The sequence below is a fragment of the Symphalangus syndactylus genome, chromosome 14 (assembly GCF_028878055.3).
Source record: "Symphalangus syndactylus isolate Jambi chromosome 14, NHGRI_mSymSyn1-v2.1_pri, whole genome shotgun sequence".
NCBI classification, from domain to species: domain Eukaryota; kingdom Metazoa; phylum Chordata; class Mammalia; order Primates; family Hylobatidae; genus Symphalangus; species Symphalangus syndactylus.
The window spans coordinates 50,482,627-50,506,313 of NC_072436.2; the positions used below are offsets into that span (position 1 = coordinate 50,482,627).

The 23,687-nt window shown below is 44.3% G+C and overlaps 1 protein-coding gene across 2 annotated transcripts in view; it reads left to right on the forward strand.

Moving 5' to 3' along the window:
• Positions 1–23,687, forward strand: part of RFX8 (regulatory factor X8) — a 67,871-nt gene that overhangs the window by 26,804 nt on the left and 17,380 nt on the right. Inside the window, exons 2-5 of one of the 2 annotated variants that reach the window (XM_055241656.1) lie at positions 17,163–17,291; positions 17,862–17,915; positions 20,656–20,769; positions 21,945–22,095. In XM_055241656.1, coding sequence (XP_055097631.1) covers positions 17,163–17,291; positions 17,862–17,915; positions 20,656–20,769; positions 21,945–22,095 — 448 coding nt within the window. Of the gene's footprint in view, positions 1–17,162; positions 17,292–17,861; positions 17,916–20,655; positions 20,770–21,944; positions 22,096–23,687 lie in introns of those variants that run through there. The other variant, XM_055241658.1, reaches the window with a different exon arrangement.

A 23,687-nucleotide genomic window follows, 5' to 3' on the forward strand; every position in this document is an offset into this window, starting at 1 on the left:
TGCTTTTCAACAAATGGTGCTGGAACAATTAGAAAACCACAGGCAAAAAAAAAAAAAAGAACCTCAATCTAATCTTCATAATGCATATGAAAATTAAGTCAAAATGGATCGTAGACTGAAATTTAAAACATAATATTAAACTTAAAAACCTTGGACAAAATCATTGGGACTTGCACACAAAAAGTTCTCAGACCAGGCACCAGAAGTATGATCCATAAAAAGAAAATGTAAAGTTGGACCACATCAAAATCAAAACTTTTGCTCTCAGAAAGCCCATGTGAAGAGGAGGGAAAGACAAGCTACAAACGGGAAGAAAACATTTGCAAACCACATAACTGACCAAGGACTAGTATCTAGAATATAGAAAGAAGGCTCAAAACTCAACAGTAAAAGAAACAAACAATCCAATTAGAAAATGGACAAAAGACATAAACATATGATAAAGCAATTGTAAATAAGCACATGAAGGGACACTCAGTCCATTAGTCACTGTGGAAATAAAAATTAAAACCACAATGAGGCCGGGCGTGGTGGCTCACACCTGTAATCCCAGAACTTTGGGAGACCGAGGCAGGCGGATCACCTGAGGTCAGGAGTTCAAGACCAGCCTGACCAACATGGTGAAACCCTGTCTCTACTAAAAATACAAAAAATTAGCCGGGCATGGTGGCAGGCGCATGTAATCCCAGCTGCTCTGGAGGCTGAGCCAGGAGAATCGCTTGAATCCAGGAGGCGGAGGTTGCAGTGAGCCAAGATTGCGCCGTTGCACTCCAACCTGGGCAACAAGAGCGAAACTCCATCTCAAAAAGAAATAAATAAATAAAACATAAAACCACAATGAGATATCACTACTCACCTACCAGATTGACTAAAATAAAAAATAGTGACAGCACCCAACGCCAGCAAGGATGTAGAGAAGCTAGGTCACTCACACAATGGGAAGGTAAAATGGTCTAGCCACTCTGAAATACAATTTGGCAGTTTCTTATTAAACCAAATGTACAATTTACCACCCAAACCAGCAACTGCACCTTGGGCATTTATTCCAGAGGCATGAGAACTTATATCCACACAGAAACTTGCATACAAACATTCATAGCAAGTTTATGTGTAATAGCCCAAAACTGGAATCAGCCTAGATGTCCTTCAATAGGTGACTGTAAATAAACTATGATCCATCCATACTGTGGAACACTACTCAATAATAAAGAGGAATAAACTATTATTTGGAAGCAATCTAAGTGTCCATCAACTGATGAATGGATAAAGAAAATGTACATATACACAGTGGAGCTCTAAAATGGAATGGGATCCTGTCATTTGCAGCAACATAAATAATGAATAAGATCTAATAACCACTTAGCACAACAGGTGACGATAGTCAATAATAATTTAATTGTATATTAAAAAATAAAAATATAATGGTATTGTTTGTAACACAAAGGATAAATGCTTGAAGTGACGGATACCCCATTTATTCCGATGTGATTATTACACATTGCCTATATCAAAATATCTCATGAACCCCATAAATATATACACCTACTATGTACCCACAAAAATTAAAAATTGAAAAAAAGAGAGGAACAAACTGTTGACACACAACTTGAATGAATCTCCAGGGAATTTTGCTGAGTGGAAAAAACTCCAATCCAAAAAGTTATATAGCATATGAGTCCATTTATAAAATATTTTGAAATGACGTAGGGGTGGGGGAAGCAAGAGATGAATGTGGTTGTTTGTGGTGGTGGATACATGAACCTGCACAGGTGATATAATTGTGTAGAAATAAATATACACACAAATGAGTTTAAGTAAAACTTGGAAAATTTAAGATCAGCGGAGTGTATCAATGTCAGTATCTGAGTTGTGATATTATACCACAGTTTTTGCAAAATGTAACCATCGGGGGAAACTAAACAGGGTGTAAAAGAGATCTCTCTGAATTATTTCTTTCTTTCCTTCCCTCTTTCTTTTCTCTTCCTTTCTCTTTTTTTCTTTTCTTTTTTTGGAAACATCTGTCACCTAGGCTGGAGTGTGGTCACGTGGCATGATCACGGCTCACTACAGCCTTGACCGCCTGGACTCAAGTGATCCTCCCGCCTCAGCCTCCTGAGTAGCTGAGATCACAGGCAGGCACCATCATACCTGGCTATTTTTTTGTTTTTTTTGTAGAGACAGGTCTTGCTGTCTTGCCCATGGTGGTCTTGAACTCCTGGCCTCAAGGAATCCTCCTGCCTCAGTCTCCCAAGTAGCTGGCGACAGTTGGGAGCCACTGCACTTGGCTAATTATTTTTATTTTTTTTGTAAGTGACGGGTCTTACTATGTTGCCCAGGCTGGGCAACTCCTGGGCTCAAGCGATGCTCCTGCCTCAACCTCCCAAAGTGCTGAGATTACAGGTGTGAGCCACTGCACCCAGCCTGAATTATTTCTTACAACTGCATGTTAATCTACAATTATCATAAGAATTTCAATTAAAAATAATAAATCAAGCAGAATCCTATAATTCAGGAAAAGACATCATGGCAGGCCCCATGAAGTATCCCCACAGCCCTTTCCTGCCCATTTCTTGGGGGGTCCGGGGTCTCAGAGTTTCTTCCGCTGACACCCATTCTCTCTCTCACGGTTGGAGTGTGACTCCTTCCTTTCTTTCAAAGCCCTCTCCTGGCATTTTCATCTGTGCACACGGTTGCTTTTTATCTGGACACACAGGCATCGTTGCCTTTAACAGAACCAGAGCAGGGCTCCTTAGCAGAGGGAGGTCAGCAGCCAGCAGAGGACCAGAGCGCTGCCCACCTGGAGGTGGTCAGTCCCCATGGTGTGCAGCTGTGTGTGCTCAGGGTGCGTTCTCACACACGGCTTTTACGAATGCGATCTCTATTGTGTTTAAAACCCAGAAGCGAGCCCTCTAGCAAACCTACGATGAGTATGTTGGTCTTTCCCCAATGTTTTATGCCTGGGTGAAGCAGCCATTTCTCTATGTGTGCAGCAATTGAGGAGTGATTAACAAAAACTCTCCTACTAATATTTGCCTAAGGGAGGAAGTGGAATTTCATTTTGGTTGGGGGTGAGGGTGGTTAAAAAGAGCACATCTTGCTAGGACCATCTTAGAGCAGAACATACAAGCTCTCCCAAATCAGTTCTCAGAGTCCCTGAGCTGTGCACAGGCTGTTCAAGGGCATCTCATTTGTCTTTATCTCTTCTTTCTGGACCTCGTGTTAAGGAAAGAAATGGAAACACCAATAAAAGCATCGTCGTAGAGAGATTTGGCCATGAACCAGGATTGTAGCAAAGGAGTGACTTCTCTCACTACCACCAAGTACTCCAAAGAAGCATAGAATCTAATTAAAATAAATGTAGTCTCAAGATAAGCCCCTATTTCCTCCCTATTGCTTCCATATTGCCCCCTAAGCCCCGTAAGTTTAGAAATTCTGATTCCCGGGTCCCTGAACCTGCACATCCGGCTCCTCCCTCCACACCCCTGTGCTGGGGAGGGGAGAAGAGGGTGCCCACAGATGCAGCAGGGGGGTCGTGACAGAGCCGGGAACCAGGGCGCTGGTGGTCCACGTAAGTGGACACCTGGAGAGGTGGCTGAGCAGCGGGTGGGGGCGTTCGTTTTCACTAGGGTGGGATGGGGACTGTGGTGAATCGTGCTGAAAAATGCAGAAGCAGCATCCGTCCTCACCAAGGAGAGACCAAGGTTTGATTTTTAAAACAAATGAACAGCTTGAGGCTATTTGTTTAAATGAAAATGACCATAAATGTGCAATGTGTGCCATACGAACAAGACCACCTCACAAAGTCCAGCACATTCCCCCTCCCTTTCTGCTCCCCTATCAGGGCAGAATGGCCTCCCCAGATTCCAATCCCGTTTAGTTGGCAACCAGATTGAGGCTTGGACCTGGGTATAACTGCTGACTCAGAAATTCATGGAAGAATCCAGGCCAAAGTATAAAATACTTTATTATTGTCTAGGGGAGCGGGGGAGTGGAGCATGTGTGTGTGTGTGTGTGTGTGTGTATGCACATGTGTATGTGTGTGTACGTGTGTCTATGTGCGTGTATTATCCGCCGGCTCCCTGTGAACCCGCTCGCCCCCAGCAAGCACATCTGGAGAAACAGCTCTGTGTAATTAACCTTTATTCTCTACCTCAGGCAAAATCCCTGGGTTTTGTTTCAAGGATAAATTTGTTGTCATTTTCCAAGCATGAATCCCCATTCTATGTCATGTAAAGTCTGCAATCAGCCATTGGGAGGCTCAAGTTTCCCTTTGGGATATGTGGAAACTAAGCCTCGCCCTCATTCCTCCCGAAACACACACGCTTTCCTCTCTCACCATGTCAGCTTTTTCAACTCGGCTTATTAAAGGCCTTTAAAAAGCTTCTGAAACTGTGCCTTCAACACGCCATGCCTTTGTTCTTCTACTCCTTTGTTCTTTTGCCAGCCATGAGCTCAGGGGGCTGCCTGGCGGGCCTGAGCCTGGGGAATGCAGGGCCGCCGGTCCACAGCGGCTGTGCAGACGCGGCGGAGTAGAAGAGGGAGAGGTTCCTCTTCCAGGCTGCACCGCGCTGGGGGCGAGCGGGTTCACAGGGAGCCGGCGGCGGTGGTACCACAGCCTGGTGATGTCAGACACCAGCGGTTCTTTCAGAGGGATCTCTCCAGCCCCAAGCAGGAGCCTGTTTTCCTTCTGTGTGTGCAGCCAAGGCCCCTGGAGGGGCTGAGAGTCAGGGCTGAGTCTTCCTGGGGCCAGGGCCCTCCGCAAGGCCTCCGATGAGCCCCAGAGGGCCTCCCTCTCAGGTACTAATAAGGTGTCCAAGTTGCAACCCGCTTTTTGGCCTTGTCCACCCTATGGTTTTCAAGGCTGGTTAGAACTTGCTAATACTAAAAAATATGTATTACCTGGTTGTCTGGCCGCTTAAAATACATGTGTGGAGAATAACAGCCTAGACTGCACCCTTAGTTGCTTGGGAAAGGTTTTAAAAGGAGGTACCGCTCCGAATACCTCTCACATCGGGAACTGTATCATTTTGTTGCTCACTTGCCCATCTCCAACAGACAGACGCCCGTGCAATGCAACGTGTTATTTGCTGTCTGCCAGTGAAGCTTGACCCCCAGTGGCTGAGTTTTGCCTCAAGAAGGTGAAAGTGGATGTCTTATACTTCCCGCACTTCCACAGGTCTCCCCCTCGGTCATCATTTTGCAATTAAGCTGTTCATAAAATCGAATGGGTCAGGATACAGTTAAGTAATATAACAATAATGGCCCCAATGCAGAAAACAACTAAACCACAACACACAGAAGACCAGATTTTAAAGAAAGATTGTTCTTGTTAATTTTCAGTTTCAAAAAAGTGATATCTTACTTTTTGCTTCTTGTGTGCATTATTTTTTTTTGTCACACACGTGATTTCATCTTAAAAGACAGAATCATAGAATAGGTAATATTCTACTCTGAAGTCAGAGCGAGGTCTCCAGCTCTGTGAATTCTGTTTGTCCTTCTTCATCTGCAAGTTGGGGATAATTATTACCTACCTTCCTAACAGGTGTTCATGAGAACTAGAGTAAAACAAGTAAAACATTTAGGATGAGTAAGTGCTGAGTGTATTTTAATGATTAATATTATTAGTATAATCAAAATTATATTAGTTTTTCAAAATTATAATGACATATGTCTCAATGTAAATATATATTTACTATTTTAACATACGTAAAAATATTCATCAAGTCAAAGATATCTTCTCTTAATCAAAACCAAAATAATTACTTCATGTGCTTTGAGGAAGAGTTACGATGAGAGCCTTTAATGATTGGAAGATGAAGCGCCTTTGCTCTGAAATCTGACACGGAACAAGTATGGTACGTGAATTAGGTTTTATTACATTTTTATCCTCTTACCTTTGTAATTGCTTCAAGTTGTTTCACCACTGTTTAGAGTGATTTGCGAGGGCAAGTTATGATGCCAAAATGATGTCAATGAAAGTCTGGACTAATGACAAATGATGTCAAAACCTGAGAATGTAAATGCAAATTGTAGTTAGACTAAAAAAAGTTAATGCCAAAAAGCATATTAAGCTAACACTACATTTGAAAGACATTATGGGAAAAATTAAAGAAACAAGATGAGTTATGTGCTATATAATTGTGTCTCAGTCCTCTCTATGCCTGACTTTTTTTTAGACAAATTGATCATAAAAATTAAAGTAAAACGTGGTTCTCGGTCTGTGTCTTCACTGTACTGAGTGAAGTGGACAATTTGCTGGTGCCCAGAAGAAACCAGACCCTCCTCCATTGTCGCTGCATGAAGCCCAGAAGGAACCTTCAGACCATTGTGTAAGACCTGGGGCACCTCTGAGTCCCCGTGTTCCAGTGAGAGCTGGAAAAGGTCTTGGGGGGGGTCACCAAATCCCAATCCTTCCATTGACAGGGTGCAAAATTGAGGCCCTGGAGCTTCATGTGATTTGCTTAAAGCAATATAGCCAGCTAGCTGCAGAGCTGAACAAGGAGGCCCTTTCCATTGGCCCTTTCCATTGTGCTGCAGGAATTCTCAGCCCTCCTCCCTCCCTGGTCTTCCCCATCTGGGCTCTTCTCCCTCCATCCCCAGCTGACTCCGCCCTTCCCTCCAGTGGTTTAAATCCTAACATCCTAGGCAGGGGTTGGCTTGGGCCCCCGAGGAGCAGTCACTAATCCGGGCAGCTCCCAAGGCATGCAAATGACCCGAGGACGGACTCGCCTGGGAGTCACTCCTGTGTCACGATCTGCCTTGTGCTCTGTTTTTTTCTTTTCTCTAACTCAGTGATTTGGCATTGCTAAAGCATCACAGGCCTCGGAGAGCAAGTGGAGAAGATGCCTTTTGGACTGGAAGCCCTTCCTTCACAACAAGGCCAGCTCTGGATGTTGTGTGTGGTTTCCTTGGCGCTGTATTTTAGCAATGACTGCTTTTGATCACAGCCTGATAAATGTCCAACGGCCTGACTCAGAGCCACACTCTGGAAATGACGCAGGGGGCAGTGAGCCCAAAGACACAAAGCTGTCCCGGTGGGCACTCAGGGCTTCTGTCTGAAACGGCCACCTCCAGGCCTGCTCTGGCCTCACGCTCCCTGCACCTGCTGTTGGGTGGTGACCCCATATGGGGAACTGCACCCTGGTGGAGCACTGGTCTACCACAACCTCCCTCTCTAGCCTAGTCCAGCCTTGCCTGCCAGGTGAAAGCCCGGCAATGCCTGCAGTGTTCGCTCCTCTGAATCTGCCAGACCCTCAGGGTGCTGGTGACCTGAACTTGGACCCTCATGAATCCCCACTTGCTGGTCTCCAGCAACTCTGCTCACCTGCCTTGTAGCCCAACTATGTTATTGCCTCCTAATCCCCCTGACACTTGAATATTTTTGTGGTTCTTCGTTTGCAGAGGCCTCAGAAACTAGGTGATTTTAGAAAATAAATATGATCTCATTAAACCTACATGTTGACCCGTGTTGTGAGCCAGTCTCTTAAATTAGGGCATTCCAGAAGTGGAAAGAGACAGCCTTGCCATTCCTTTGAAAAAATGAATGTCTTTGTCCGGCCAGGTAGAGATGGGGACTTTTTCTTAGATGACCCCGTCTCTTCATGAGGTTGAAATATTTTCTCTTTCCCACCATTAGGTTAATACATAAAGTCTCCCAATTAAATGCTAAAAAGTAACATAGCTCTCCCAGTGAGGATTCCTGCTATACACGGGCCCCTACATGGCAGGCACGTCACTTGTCACTTCAGCCTTCCCTATAAACATGAGGAGGGTGATGCCACCTTCCTTTCGATTGCTGTTGAATTAAGCCCATATTCTGCATTGAACAGAGGCAGAAACTTGGGAGTATCATTTAGGAACTCAGAATAATTGAGAACATTACTCAGTCGTAATGAGCATTACTCATTAGTCCAAAGCTCCCAGAGTCAGGGTGGAGGGAGAGGGATGAGTGATAAAGTTGAGAGTTTTCCTTGTCATTCCTTTAAGTCTGAAACCAGACATTCTAGCTTTGAAATATCTGTTTCTGCGTATCTATAGGAATGCCCTATGAGGATCAATGTCACCATTCAAAATTGTTTAATAAGCTATCCTTATATGGTGATGTGATGAACACCGACCAGATCAGGCTAACTGATCACAAATGCAGCTCTCCTGAGCTCATCAAGCTGCCAATTGACAGAGATGTGCACTGTTGGACTAACAAGAGAATAGGATGGCTCCCTGATTTACGTTTTCCTAGCACCCAACACTTCAGCTGTCATAACCCTCACTCAACATCCCTGTGATTAGTGATTATTTGTGTGACATTTTTCCTCCCCAATAGGCTATAACCTCTGTGAAAACAGACCTTGTCTCCCTGGATCACAGCTATATCCACCAAGGCCTGGCACAATGCCTGACATTCAGTAGGCACTGATGAATGAATGAGAGATGCATTGATGATGGATGGATGGATGGATGAATGGATGGATGGATGGATGGATGGATGGATGGATGGATGGTTGGATGGATGGATGGATGAATGAATGGATGGATGGAGCTCAGTGTATTCATGTTGTGGTCTTGCATTCATTTTCCAAAGAAAATGTATTAGGAGTAGCATGCTGACACAACGTGGAATTGGGGAGAAATTGCCCTTCCTCCAATTTAGTTGAAGAAAGTCTCACAAGTAATTTTTAGACATCTCTAAAGAGGGATGACCATATTTTGCTGATTAAATTTCTTTTCTATGAGCCCTTTATTTAGTGAAATTTCACTTTTGATATTTTCTTCTGTCTTATTTCATTCTAGTCTTTATTCTAAGTTTGATATATTATTTGTTGTTTTTGTTGCTGTAATGTCCCAGAATCTGTGGCAATGGGCTGTTTATAAATTTTACCTGAAGAAACTGCATAATTGTCACACCTACCCAAGATATCACTGAGATATGATGCATTCTCTTGGGCTGTCATAACAAAATACCACCGACTGGGTGGCTTAAGCAACAGAAATTTATTTTCTCACGGTTCTGGAGGCTAGAGGTCCAAGACCAAGGTACCCCAAAATTTGGTTTCTGGTGAGGGCTATCTTCCTGGCTTGCAGTCAGCCACCTTCTCGCTGTGTGTTCACATGTTCTTTTCTTTGTTCACATGGAGAGAGAGAGAAAGAGAGCAAGTTCTCTGGTGTCTTCTTATAAGGACACCAGTCCTGGATTGGATTAAGGCCCTATTCTTATGACCTCATTTAACCTTAATTATCTCCTTAAAGATCTTATTTACAAATACAGTCACATAGAGGGCTAGGGCTTCAACATAGGAATTTGAGGAGAAGGCAACTCAGTCCATAACACATGACAAATGAAATTCCTAAGACACTCCAAATTCTTTGCCTTTGGCTCCTCTAGTGTTGCCCATCACCCTATGTGCATGTGCAGGGCTTATCCATATACCCCTTCAGGTTGAACAGATGCTGTGTCCTGCAGCCACTGGAAAGTCACGGCAAAATTTATATTTTGATAACAACTCTTATTAAAAGATGAAGAGTGCCTTTCTAGTGGGTTTGTGTCCAGACCCTGAATCTATGTGCCCTGTTTTGAAATAGAACATTATGTGGAAACATTTATCAGATGGGTATCAAGCATTCTGCCCAGTTTTCTATGACTTGGTTTGGAGAATGGACTGACCCAAACCTTCAGAAGAGAGCTCCTGGGGCTTTCAAGAGGCTGGGGAGGACACAGAACCATCCTATTTGGAAGGAAAGCCATTTTCCTCTACCTCCCCTCTGACTCCTACCTCCTCCCAGGTCCTCCTTACCTGGACGACCATTGCCCGGCTTCCAGAAGCATAGCAAGAGGCTGCTGGCTTCCTCTTCTCTTTTTTATGTTCAGGTAGAGCTGAAACCATCAGGCATGAGGATGTGTGTTGACTTGGAGTGGGCGGACCCACCAAAGTCATGTCTGCCCTTGGCTCAGCCATAACTCTGGGGCTGAGTGACGGGGAAGTAGGAGGAGACACCACCACCTCTGGCATCTTGAGAATGGACATTCCCTGGTGCAAGTGAACTGGGCTCACAGCTTCTCGAATGCCCATGATTAAAGAAAAAATGCACCGTACTGCGTAGATAGGACCAAGTCTGTTTTCCATTATGTATAAACTTCTCCATTATCTTATATGAATCCAAGAGGCATGGTGAAATGAAATTTATATCTCTATTATTAATTATCATTTTCTTTGTTCTGTAAAGGTGTTCTTCTACATCCATCAACTCAGAGGATATTATCATTTCTGTATCGATCATTTAAAATGCACCAAAATAAAAAAGTAATAAGAATTCACGTTCATGATGATTTTTCTTTTCCCACAGGAGCGAATTCTACCTATGACAATATCATATTCTTGCTTCTGAAAGGAATAAACCTTTAAAAATAAATGTGTGGTTGTCCCAGTTACAGAAATGGATTTTTTAAAGCCCCAAGCTTGTGATCATTATCATTTGTGGATAGAAACATGGCAGAGAGTTTTTCAACAAAAGTTTTACCCCTAAACAAATAACCTTGCTGCAAAAGAAACTTCGTGCTTCTGCTCAGAGACAGGTGTCTTGCTAAAATTACTTCTCTGTTTTCTGTTCCTTCACAGTGGAGATGCCATTGCCTTTGAAAAATCTACTAATTATAACAGCATTATCCAACAAGAAGCAACAGTGAGTGTTAATCAAATAGATTTACTATAATAGACCCAGACCTAGCAATACCAGTGATTGCTTAATTCGATCTAGCTATTCTTCTGTGTGTAATGTTCTTACTCTAGGTAGCCCCTAACCATTCACCCATCTGACCATGAACGTTCAGTGCCCACCACTTTCCACATGCTGTGCCAAGACAGACATAGTCTCTGTCCTTAAGGAACCTACTGTTTGGCTGCACATCCCCTGCTTAACTGTGTTTCTTCAGCTAAAATTAAAAAGGATATATAGGCTGTTGGCAATAAATGTGTCTGAAGTGTCTCCCTATTACAGTTACAGCTCTTTGAATTAGGACACCAGGACTGTGAATAACTAATGTATGACATCATGAGTTGATTTTATTTTAGTGGGCCAAAACGATATGATAGTACTTGGATACTGCCTTAGTGCGAGCTGCAAATTACCATTGACAGGATGGCTTCAACAACAAACATTTATTTCTCACAGTTCCAGAGGCTGGAAGTCCCAGGTGTCAGCGTGGCCAGGTTATGGGAGGGCCCTCTTTCAGGTTGCAGACAACTCCTCATTGTGTCTCACGTGGTGGAAAGAGAGGGAGCAAGCACTAATCTCATTCATGAGACCTCCACTTTCATGACCTAATTACCTCCCAGAGGCCCCACCTCCAAATACCATAACGTTGGGATTAGAGGTTTATTGTTGCTGTTGTTGTTGTTGTTGTTTTGAGATGGAATCTTGTTCTGTTGCCCAGGCTGGTTCAAGCAATTCTCCTGCCTCAGCCTCCCAAGTAGTTGGGATTACAGGCGCCCACAACCACGCTGGCTAATTTTTGTATTTTTTGTAGAGACAGGGTTTCACCAAGTTGGCCAGACTGGTCTCGAACTCCTGACCCCAAGCCATCTGCCCCCCTTGGCCTCCCAAATGCTGGGATTACAGGAGTGAGCCACCATGCTCAGCCGGGATTAGGGTTTTAACATATGACCTGGGGGGGGTAGCGGAATACCAACATTCTGTCCATAACAAATACTGTCTTGTTGACAAGTGTCATTGAACAGATAACCTTTTATAAACGTGTTTAGTGACCAGCCTTCTTGAGGGCTGAATGGGTTGTGAAAGAACAGCTAAAAACAGACAAAGTCCCTCTACTTAAGTAGGACACAGTTTTGTAGTTGGGAAGCTAAGATAGAAGTGGAACAATGGGTACCATGTCGAGTGGGCAGTGCAGGCCATGGGTGGTTTGGGAACTCCAAATTGGGGGTGGGGGAGAGGGGCTATGGGAGGCAAGAGTGATTAGAGAGGGCTGCACTGAAGAGTGCGGTTCCTACTGTTGTTGTGACAAATTAGCACAGTCAGTGACTTAAAACAACACAAATTTGTTATCATACAGCCCTGGAAGTGATAATTTCAACACCATTCTTACCAGACTAAGATCAACATGTTGGCAGAGCCGTGTTCCTTCTGGACATTCTAGGGAAGAATCCATTCCTTCCCTTTTCCAGCTTCTAGAGGTCACTCCCATTCCTTGGCTCATGGCCTCCGCCCCATCTTCAAAGCCAGCAAAGGCAGGCCAGATCCTTCTCACACTGCAGTCTCTCTGGCTCCCTGCACCTGGGAAAGGTGGCCCTTTCTACAGCACCTTTGTGATGACATGAGGCCACTTGGATAAGGCAGGAAAACCTCCCATCTCAAGGTTCTTAACCTTAATCACATCTGCAAGGTCCCTTTGCCATGCAAGGGAATAGGTTCCAGGGATTAGGATGTGGACATTTTTGGGGTGGAGGGGCCTGATTCTGCCTGTCATATTATCCTTGAGCTAGTCCTGGAGGGAGTTGCTGGCTCCTCTCTTAGGAGGGTGTTCATTTTGAGGGTGTAGCCTGCATTGGAGCCGGGAGGTGATGACAAATGTGTGTGAAACCCAGCGTGCATATGCTGGGGAGCAGCGCACTGGGCAGGGTAGGTGGAGAGGACCAGAGGGCACAGAGCTTGTCGATGCTAGGCAGAGAATTCGGATTTGACCCAGGAGACCGTGGGGCACCATCAAGGCATCTTCAGAAGGAGAGTAACAGGATACATTTGCTTTGGGGGGTGATAATTCTGGGAACAGTGTCTTCAAGGATGCAGGAAGGATCAAAGGCATTCAGGAGAATTGATGGAGTAACCCAGGGGAGGCAGATGGTGCCTGATGGAGCAGGTGATGGTGGGAAGGTGTCACACATCGGACTCCCAGGGACTGACACCTAGTGCACGCTCACTGAAGAACGAGTAGATGAATGGTAGCATGTAACGCCAATGACATTTCTTGGGTCTATCGAAAATCTCAAACTGCATTTAATATACCTAAAGAATCCATGTAGAATTTCTCATTTTTTTCTTTGTCATTTTTTAGATATAGCTTTTGTTTATACATATTTGTCATTATGCAGTATTTATTTATTTATTTATTTTTATTTTTTAGAGACAAGGTCTTGCTCTGTTGCCCAGGCTGGAGTGCAGTGGCATGATCACAGCTCACTGGAGCCTCCAACTTCTAGGCTTAAGCCGTCCTCTCACCTCAGCCTCCTGAGTAGCTAGGGCTACAGGTGTATGTCACCATGCCCAGAAATTTTTTTTTTAAATTTTTTGTAGAGACAGGCTGTTACTATGTTGCCCATGCTGGTCATGAACTCCTGGCCCCAGGCAATCCTCCTGCCTCAGCCTCCAAAAATTCTGGGATTACAAGCATGAGCCACCACACTCAGCACAGTTATTATTTAAAAGTTGGTGGATTTTTAAAGCCTGATATATAATAGATGTATATATTTTCTGGATACATGTGGTATTTCGATACATTTCTATACTGTGTAAAGATCAAATCAGTATAATTGGGATACCTATTGCCTTAAACAGGTATCTTTTCTTTATCTGGAGGCAGCCAAATGATTCGTGTTTGGGTATTTGAAAATATCAAATAGATTTTTGTGAACTATAGTCACTCTACTGATTGATCAAACCCTAGGTCTCATTTCTTCTGACTGTCTGTTTGTACCCATTGATCAACTTCTCTCCATCCCCCTCTTTGCTTTGCTGAATTATTGTTTCTGCACTGGGATTCCTCAGCATGCTTCCTGAGTGCCTTCTGCTGTAGAGTCTCCTGCGGGGATCCACACTTTAGTGGTCTGTACTCTACTTTTACTTTAGATTTCTGGTTGTTTATGTTGTAAAGGAATATTTCAATTTATGATTTTAAAAATATTGTTTGTGAAAGAACAATTCTTTTCACAGTTTTTAATGAAAGGATTATACCTATAAGTAATGTCTATGGAGGAAGAGACCTCAGGGAATTGACTTCAGGAAATCATGAATTTGCTCTTTATTATGTTGTGTAATAAAACACTTTTATATTCTCCTTGTAATTGTTTCTTGAATATTTTAACAGTACATTGTCAGATGTTTTCTTCTGAACAGGCGAAACTGTGTTGTATGTGCCATGGTGAAATGTAGAGATTTCTGTAGCATTCGACAAAGAACTGTCTGCCTAAAGCTGCAGTTCTCAACATGGGCATGCAGAAGGCTCAGTAGGGAAGATGGTTATACATCTAGAGTTCTTGTCTCATCAGATTCACTAGAGGCCTAGGAACATGGACCTCAAGGGCCCCAAGGGATTCTGATGTGTTTGAGAATGCTGCTTTGGGAATACCAGCAGTAACACCCAGAGAACACTGACATAACCAGGGTGTGAGTGCTCTGGAAAATATGGATGTAGTTGGGGTCTCGCAGTATGAGAGGTTAGCCCAGAGTTGAAATTGAGGATTCCTCAGTTCTCTAACAGAACGCCTATGATCAGGCCAATGAGCTTCATGGAATAGCTCCATCGTTCAGTATGATCAACTTGAGCATCACCCATACCCACATACAAGAAGACCCATCTTCTTTTTTTTTTTTTCTGTTTCAAATTCTTATTTTTTTAATTATACTTTAAGTTCTAGGGTACATGTGCACAACGTGCAGGTTTGTTACACAGGTATACATGTGCCATGTAGGTTTGCTGCACCCATTAACTCGTCATTTACATTAGGTATTTCTCCTAATGCTATCCCTCCCCCAGCCCCCCACCCCCCGACAGGCCCCAGTGTGTGATGTACCCCACCCTGTGTCCAAGTGTTCTCATTGTTCAATTCCCACCTATGAGTGAAAACATGCGGTGTTTGGGTTTCTGTCCTTGAGATAGTTTGCTCAGAATGATGGTTTCCAGCTTCATCCATGTCCCTACAAAGGACATGAACTCATCCTTTTTATGGCTGTGTAGTATTCCATGGTGTATATGTGCCACATTTTCTTTATCCAGTCTATCATTGATGGACATTTGGGTTGGTTCCAAGTCTTCGCTATTGTGAATAGTGCTGCAATAAACGTACGTGCGCATGTGTCTTTATAGCAGCATGATTTATAATCCTTTGGGTATATACCCAGTAATGGGATCACTGGGTCAAATGATATTTCTAGTTCTAGATCCTTGAGGAATCGCCATACTATCTTCCACAATGGTTGAACTAGTTTACACTCTACCAACAGTGTAAAAGTGTTCCTATTTCTTCACATCCTCTCCAGCACCTGTTGTTTCCTGACTTTTTAATGATCGCCATTCTAACTGGTGTGAGATGGTATCTCATTGTGGCTTTGATTTGCATTTCTCTGATGACCAGTGATGATGAGCATTTTCTCATGTGTCTGTTGGCTGCATAAATGTCAAGAAGACCCGTCTTCTGATGACTCCGAATAAAGCCAGTATTCTAAAGTGTGGTCTGAATGAGGCTTAGACAGCACCCAATAGAGAGACCCCTTTGAGCTGTCCCCTCTGTGTTCCTGCTTTATGTATTTATTTAGACATCTATACCCCTACATCATTCCAACAGTATTAATGGGGGAAGTTTTAACGTGGCATCTTCATAATATTGTGTGCATACTATGCATTTTCTCCAAGGAGAGAGTCAGTTGCTTTCATCAGATTCTCAAAGAGGTTCAGAATCACAACCGTTATGAAGGACAGACTTTAGGGCACTGAGAGGACAGTTAAGCATGCTCTCTAAACTTCTGTGATTCTCAATGCTGTACTGGTTGATACTGGGGCATCAGAGAGGAGGAAAACACAGTGGTGCCTGTTTCTGGTGTGTGCAGCACTGCGTGGGATGGTGGCTGAGCTTACTCCTCTTCTAAAGGGTGGGCACAAGTGATTAGAGAAGCTGCCCTGCCCTCAGATGTCTTATAGACAGGAACATACCAAAACCCACAGAAGCAATTCTATAAGTGAGTAGTTTAATGAGGCTTAGGGTGCGTAAGGTCTGGGCAGGCTAAGGATAGAATGCTGACCTTGGAACTATAGGGTCAGAGAGTGGGTCATGAGGTTTGAAAGAAAATGAAAAGTCACAGTCTGGCGTAGCAGGGTTGGCCGCTCAATTTTCAACTTGGAGGAATTCTTTCATCCTACTTTATTGTAAGGGAAATTATTCAAAAGCAGTCTATGACAATGCTGAAGAAATCATTTCAAATAAAATTGATACCCTTTATTCAGACCAGGAGGATCCCTCATGCCTCCCTGTGCCCAGAGGGGACAGCAGCATGAGAGACACAGGGAGGCAGGGAGGAATGTTGCACTTGCTTTCTACCATGCCACCTTTCTTCCTCCTTCCCATCCTGTAATTGGTTCTTTTTTTTTTTTTTTTTTTTTTTTTTGAGATGGAGTTTTGCTCTTTGTTGCCCAGGCTAGAGTGCAGTGGTGTGATCTTGGCTCACTGCAACCTCCATTTCCCGGGCTCAAGCAATTCTCCCACTTCAGCCTCCCAAATAGCTGGGATTACAGGTGTCCGCCACCACACCTGGCTAATTTTTGTATTTTTAGTAGAGATGGGGTTTCACCATGTTGGCTAGGCTGGTCTTGAATTACTGACTTCAAGTGATCCACCCACCTCAACCTCCCAAAGTGCTGGGATTATAGGCATGAGCCACCATGCCCGGGCCTGTAATTGGTTCTTCTAAAGGAAAGTCCATGCTCCTCATTTTCCTTGTTGGCAATGGCCCTGAGATTTCTCGTATAACCAACCGTTGTTATGATACAGGCAGGATGACCCAAACAGGGATGATTTTATTTCAAGGAGGAACAATTACATGGACAAGGGTTGTAGAAGTGTATTTGTGATATCAAATAATTCATAGGTAATAGTCTTATTGTACATTGCTATAGAGGATTTGTAAATAGACGATCCGATATATTTGGTAATATATTAAATCCTATCCCTTCCCTGATGGCCATCGTTCACAGAATTATAGACAAAAATTAGCAGCATTTGGAATAAAATATGAGAGGAAAGCTGCTGGAATCAGTAATGTGTGCGGAGGTGTGGCTAAAAGGTTATACACAATATTAACTTAGAGTACTGTGATCATATGATTTATATGCCAAAAAAGTATTGTATTTTAAAGATATAATCCATTGCACAAATGATTTCTAGTGTGAAGATCATTCACCGATGAAGACAGACCCAGTTGGATCCCCTTTGTCTGAATTCAGGAGATGTCCATTTTTGGAGCAAGAACTGGCAAAGAAATACTCCTGTAATATGATAGGTTTGCACTCATGGGTAGATTAGCCTTTCACGCCATGTGATGCTTAGGGCAGTAAATAGCTTCCTTTTGTGCCTGTGGTCATGGTTGTGTCACATGGAATAATGTTTGCCTTTGCTGGACCCGTGAGGACCAGCAATCTTCCCTGGTTTGATGGTGCTCAGAAGTTCAGGGTTCCTTATCACATCCTATGGCAAGGCTCACGCTAGGACTGCCTCTTCCCCAAGACAAAGAAAGGAACAGATATATGGATTTTCTAGAAATTAGGGCTGGGGATTATGGAGGGGGGAAATTGAAGTTTAGAAAAAAAGGTGTCAAAGTTTGGTGGCCTTTGTAGTGGTAGAATAAATCTGCAAATATGAATTATGACATTGAAATGAAAGCTACATGAACTATCAGCCTATAAGGTCTGCATTAGTTTATAGAAGCAAACAAAAAAAAGTGCTGTGGCCCAAGTGAAGAGCCCAGCTATTGTCATTTGAGAATTGCAACAAGAGCAGCCTCTGAGAGCTTCAGAAAAGTCTGTGAAGATCAGTTCATTTTTGAAAAGGCCCACAAGCTGAAATAATTTTCCATATTCTTCCTAGATGGCCTTCCTTGCTGACGAGTACTGCAACTATCGTCGAGACATTTTACGAAACGTGAGGAACCAAGAACTTGAGAGGGTAGGGTTTTATCTATAAAATACAAGCATTTATGACTCCTTATTAATCATTTTTATTTGAAGAGACCCCATCAACAGATGTCCAGTGGTAACCCACTGCACTGAAGTGCTTACGTGCCATGCACCTATGTTGTAGTCATTGAGTTCTGCAAGGTGAGATTGATATTCAGTGTAATCAGCTGGAAATTCTGCAAGGTGCTAATACAGATAACTTTAGGCTCTAAATACAAATTCAGCTATTTTTTAGATCCTAATTCCGCTCATTTTGAATAAAGTATTGGTAATAAAATTCACCCCGGAATTTTCAATGGTGCTGAAGAACCATTTTATTGATATGCGCTAACTGAAGATGGAGCAAGACTTCGCAGCTGAGTGATCTGGCATGGCTATTGTCACGATTGGATTTTATCCTAGAATTGGCTGTGGAAAACATGAATAAATCTTTCAGCTATTCTGAGTTTCATCTTCTGCAGTGTGAGATGAAAATCCAAGGAAACAAGTGCACATTCAAATGAGAATTTTTTCCTGATGCTTTAGTATATTCTAAGCACTTCAACTTTGGGTGATAAAGTTCATTCAGCACGAGCGCATTTACTACCTACTCGGCGTAAAGCATTGTAGTGAGGGAGAGACCAAGATGCCTTCAGAATGGCCCCTGTCCTGTTGATGCAATGTTACAAATATCCATCCACACTGGATATCTGACATATTCCTTTCCTTCTTCACTTACTCATCAAATACGTATTTAATTCTACCCTGTGACCGACACCGTTACCAGGACTAGGAAAGTATTCTCCATAAGGCTTGAGAAGTTAGTAGTTGATAATGAAAGGAGCAATATTACCCAAATATGATGCCATGTGGAAAGTTCTAGAATAGCTGCATGATTAGACTATTCTGGGTGCCCAGAGAAGGGTAACAGAGAAGGCCAGGGAGTGCTTCCAAAGCAGGCCACGTTGCTGCTGACTCTAGTAGGAAAGGCAGAGGTGCAATAGACAGATAATGGGGTAGGAGAGGGATTCCAGGTAGAACCCATGGTGCAGGTAAAGGCAGCATGATGTTCACGGGCATGATGTGACAAAAAGGTCACTATGACTATATTTTATTATTTCTTTTCTTTTTCTTTCTTTTTTTTTTTTTTGAGATGCAGTCTTGCTCTGTTACCCAGGCTGGAGTTCAGTGGTGCGATCTCGGCTCACTGTACCTCCACCTCCTGAGTTCAAGCGATTCTCCTGCCTCAGCCTCCCGAGTAGCTGGGACCACAGGCGCCCACCACCGTGCCCGGCTAATTTTTTGTATTTTTAGTAGAGATGGGGTTTTACCATGCTGGCCAGGCTGGTCTCAAATTCCTGACCTCAGGTGATCTGCCCACCTCGGCCTCCCAAAGTGCTGGGATTATAGCCGTGAGCCACCGCGCCCAGCCTAGATTTTATTATTTTTAAAGAAGAGAAGTCAGAGGGGAGGTGGGAAAGTAGGCTGATGCCAGAAGGGGCCTCGGATGCCCCAGGAAGAACTCTGACTTGTTGAGAAGACAGTGGGGGAGCAGTGACAACAGGGCTTGGCCATCATGGAACAGAGAGGCAGCGAGGAGGTTTTGTCACAGTTGAGGTGAGAAGCGACAAGGGTCGGTTCTGGGGCAGTGACAGTGATATCAGAGAGAAACAGGCAGGTTAGAGAAATATTTCAGAGGCAGGTGCAACAGGGTTTGGTGACTTGGACGCGGGTGGTGAGGGGTGAGCAGAGACGGGTCTGTGGTGATGGCTCCACCCAGACCCCCTTCCCCAAAGCTCCTTGCTCCAAGGTTCCCAGCCTGAGAGAAAAGGGATTGCTACACCCTGTGCTGTAGTTTTCGGAGTCTTTTTGGAGAAGTCTTCTCTAGAATTAATGCCCTGATAACAGGATTTTAAATCAGCGCCTGTGGCCCTGTAATTCAGGAGTTGACCCTAACTTCCTTGACGACCTACGCATGGGGCCAGCTCCTTGTCTGGTGTCACTGGCAGGTCTAGCACCAGGACCAGGCGAGATACGACAAGGTTGTGATGCCTCGCAGTATCTGAGCCTGTGGAAATCCCAAACAGGCAAGAGTCTTTATTGGCTGCGAAGCAGACCGGTCACCTGGTTCAGCAACGGAAACTGAAAAGTCAACATGGGAAAAAAACAGAAAAGAGGAGCCGCCATTTTGATCCTCCACGAAGTTGTCCACGTAAGTCTTCAGAGAAGGCTCTTGTGTAGAACCGTGCCAGTACCCTTTTTCTTCCACAGTCGTTAAGCGACTTCTAACTTGATGGCAAGGAGGGGGTCTCTTAGATTAAGTACTATCACACCTCTATCTGAGCTGAAAAATGATTGAGGCAATCAGTCAGTCAGTCAATGAACATTTATTCTCTCTGGGCTGTGCCCTGTGGCCCAGTCCTCATCCCAGTATAATCAACTGGAGCCCCCTTGTGGTCAGAAACAGCTTCCCTTCTAGAAACTGCCTCAAGAAAATATTAATAATGTTCTACATTATCCCATCCAACTGGCAGGTGCTCTCAGATGGGTTGTTGGAAAGAATTCTATCAAAATACAGCTTGGAAAAGCTGAGAGGCAAAGCTTTACGTGCACTGGAACAAAATTCATCCCATTGTCATCTGGGGCTAAGGAAGTATCTGTGGCGGGGGGTTAGTCTTGCGAGGTGGAAAACGAGTTTTGGCGATATGCTCTGTTACTTACCCCAGGTGGAGGACTTGCTTACTTCCTTCTGGAAGTCTCTGCAGCACGACACAGTCATGCTGATGTCATTGCCTGACGTGTGCCAGCTCTTTAAATGCTACGACGTCCAGCTGTACAAGGTAGGAGGACGCGTGAGTCTCTAGGGTATATCCTTTGCAGAAATTGGCAGCAAATGCTGGGTTTGGACCCATAGCTCCACCTCTCTGCAGTCTCCATGGTCCTCTGAGGAGTGAATAGTGGGGTGTATGGACCAGGAGCCCTCTGATCTCTGCTTACCACTCAGTTTTCCTTTTGAATTACTTCATGGAAACCAAAAGCCAACGCACATCGTGACCTCTGGTTCCATACCAGTGAAGTCCGAATTGAGTCGAAGTTCTTTCTCTGGGAATTTCTGTAAAAGAAGACATTCTAAAATGAATAATTGGAATTGTAATATGCATAACTGCCAGGGTTTTTGTTTTGTTTTGTTTTGTTTTGTTTCGCTTTGCTTTGGTTGAAGCTGTATCTCTAAAGTGACTGTATTTGGAGGGTTGTATTTGGAGGGTCAGGTCTATATCTTTTCTGGGTTAAAAAGGTGTTCTCCTTCAGCGAGTCACAAGCCTTACCTTTTATTATTTTTAAGGAAACCATCTAGTACTTCCAAGTTTTTAACAAAAAATTTGAAAACTGGAAGCTGGGTTCAACCCTTAAATATATTTGGTTTGACCCACCTAGTATTGGCCGGCAGTGTATGATTTTTTTAAAAGTATTTGAATAAGTTATCAATCTTTTAAAAATATTTGAGGCTGGGAGTGGTGGCTCATACCTGTAATCCCAGCACTTTGGGAGGCTGAGGCGGGTGGTTCACGAGGTGAGGAGTTCGAGACCAGCCTGGCCAAGATGGTGAAACCCCGTCTCTACTAAAAATACAAAAAAATTAGCCAGGTGTGGTGGCGTGCACCTGTAATCCCAGCTACTTGGGAGGCTGAGGTAAGGGAATCCCTTGAACCCAGAAGGTGGAGGTTGCAGTGAGCCAAGATCATGCCACTGCACTCCAGCCTGGGTGATAGAACGAGACTCCGTCTCAAATAAAGAAAGAAAGAAATATATTGGAAAAAAAATTCCAACTGTGGCTGCACTAGCCTGACATCCTGCACGGGAAACAGTGGCCAGGCTGCATGGTGCTGCCCCCTCAACCTGGGTGGGGACCAGCTCTCAGACTTCTTGAGACCCCCCCTGTCCCTGTGGCGTGCGTGAGCTTCAGTCACACCTGCACCACCAGCAGAATAATAGTGTCTTGATACTTCTGTTGTAGGGAATTGAGGATGTTCTCCTTCATGACTTCTTGGAAGATGTTTCTATTCAGTACCTGAAATCTGTGCGGTTATTTAGTAAGAAATTTAAGCTGTGGCTTCTTAATGCTCTGGAAGGTTTTCCAGCCCTCTTGCAGATCTCCAAACTCAAAGGTAGGTTTCAATGAAAAAAATAAATTCTGGGCTGGTGCAGTGGCTCGTGCCTGTAATCCCAGCACTTTGGAAGGCTGAGGCAGGAGGATCGCTTGAGCCCAGGAGTTTGAGACCAGCCTGGGCAACATAGTGAGATCCTGTCTCTATAAAAAAAGTTTTATACAGGACTACAGGTGTGCACACACTTGTGGTCCTAGCTACTCAGAAGGCTGAGGCGGGAGGATCACTTGAGCCCAGGAGGTCAAGGCTGCAGTGAGCCATGATCATGTCACTGCACTCCAGCCTGGGTGACAGAGCAAGACCCTGTTTTTAAAGTAAAGAAATACATAAATAAATAAATTCTGTAAGCACAGATGAAGCATCTGACTTTCACCCTGGGTGGTAGCTTTCAGCTGCTGCCCCATGCATTCAGCTACAGTCCGGAAGGCCCAGCCTGCTCAGGGTTTCTGGCTTTTAGTGCTGGTGATGGATTTTTGTGGTGGTCCAGCCACACCCTTTTAAGCTATTTCTCTTCTGAATAATAACATGGACTTTTGGCAGGTCAAGGTGTTCTAGGTGTGGATATTCACCATGGCATTCACGTCTCACTCCTGAATTGCACCATCTCTCTGCTGAGTTTCTAGAATGCTTTCCCCTTCTGTCTGGCTGCCAGGCTGCAGTCTCTGAATGCTGCTTCCACCAGGCTATTTATCTGTTCAAGGCCTGCAGTGGCTTCCGAGTGCGAGCCTGAACTTCTCTGTCAGTTGGTCCAGTTCTCTATAAATCTGCCCTCTTTGTGCCCCTGCAACTCCATGCTCCTTCAAAGGCCAGCCCGCACCTGCCATGCCTTGTCAGATCGTCCTGGAAATACCCATTTTCTCCCTATCGCCTTTGTGAAGTTTTGCTATCGTTGCCTGCAGCTCTCAAATTCCCCACGGGGTCCCACCCTCCTTGCCAACTCAGGGCCATTTTCTCACCAAGCCGGCACCAGTTATTTCCCCACATTTCTATGAGTCTTGCTTCCTTTGCAATTATTTCCTAGGTAGTGCAGATAGGGGACTTCTCAAAGTGCCTACAGCATAGAACCGTGTCTAATCGCCACTCCCTCCACCCCTCTGCACCCCCAGCTGTGTTCACTACTCACGCTGCGTACCCTTATCCAGTTTGCCCCACTTGGAAATTTTAGGGATGTTGCAGAAGGTGAGACTGGGACTTGCTGCAAAGGGGGTCCAAGGAGTGGGGACAGAGCCTTGTTCCAGTTGTCCTGTGCTCCTTTAACATCTGCCCGAATTCAAGCCTCTGTCTCTTCACTCTGTAGGCTACTTCAGCAGTTTCCTAGTTGGTCATCCTGCTTCCATCCCCCTCCCCAGCCACATTCCCCTCCACCCCCAGTGATCATTCTAAAACAGCAGTAAATCAATTACCAACCTTCCCTGGCCCCCACTGCCCAGATGGCCCACTCTCCTCCACTGCTGTGCAGTCATTCACAGTTTGGCCTCTGGCCCCATCCCTGTGTCCATCTCCCCAGGGACTCCCATGACCCAACAGTGCTCTTCAGCAACACTAAACAAGCTGTCCCCAGAAAAGGCCCTTATTCCTGCCATTTTCTATGC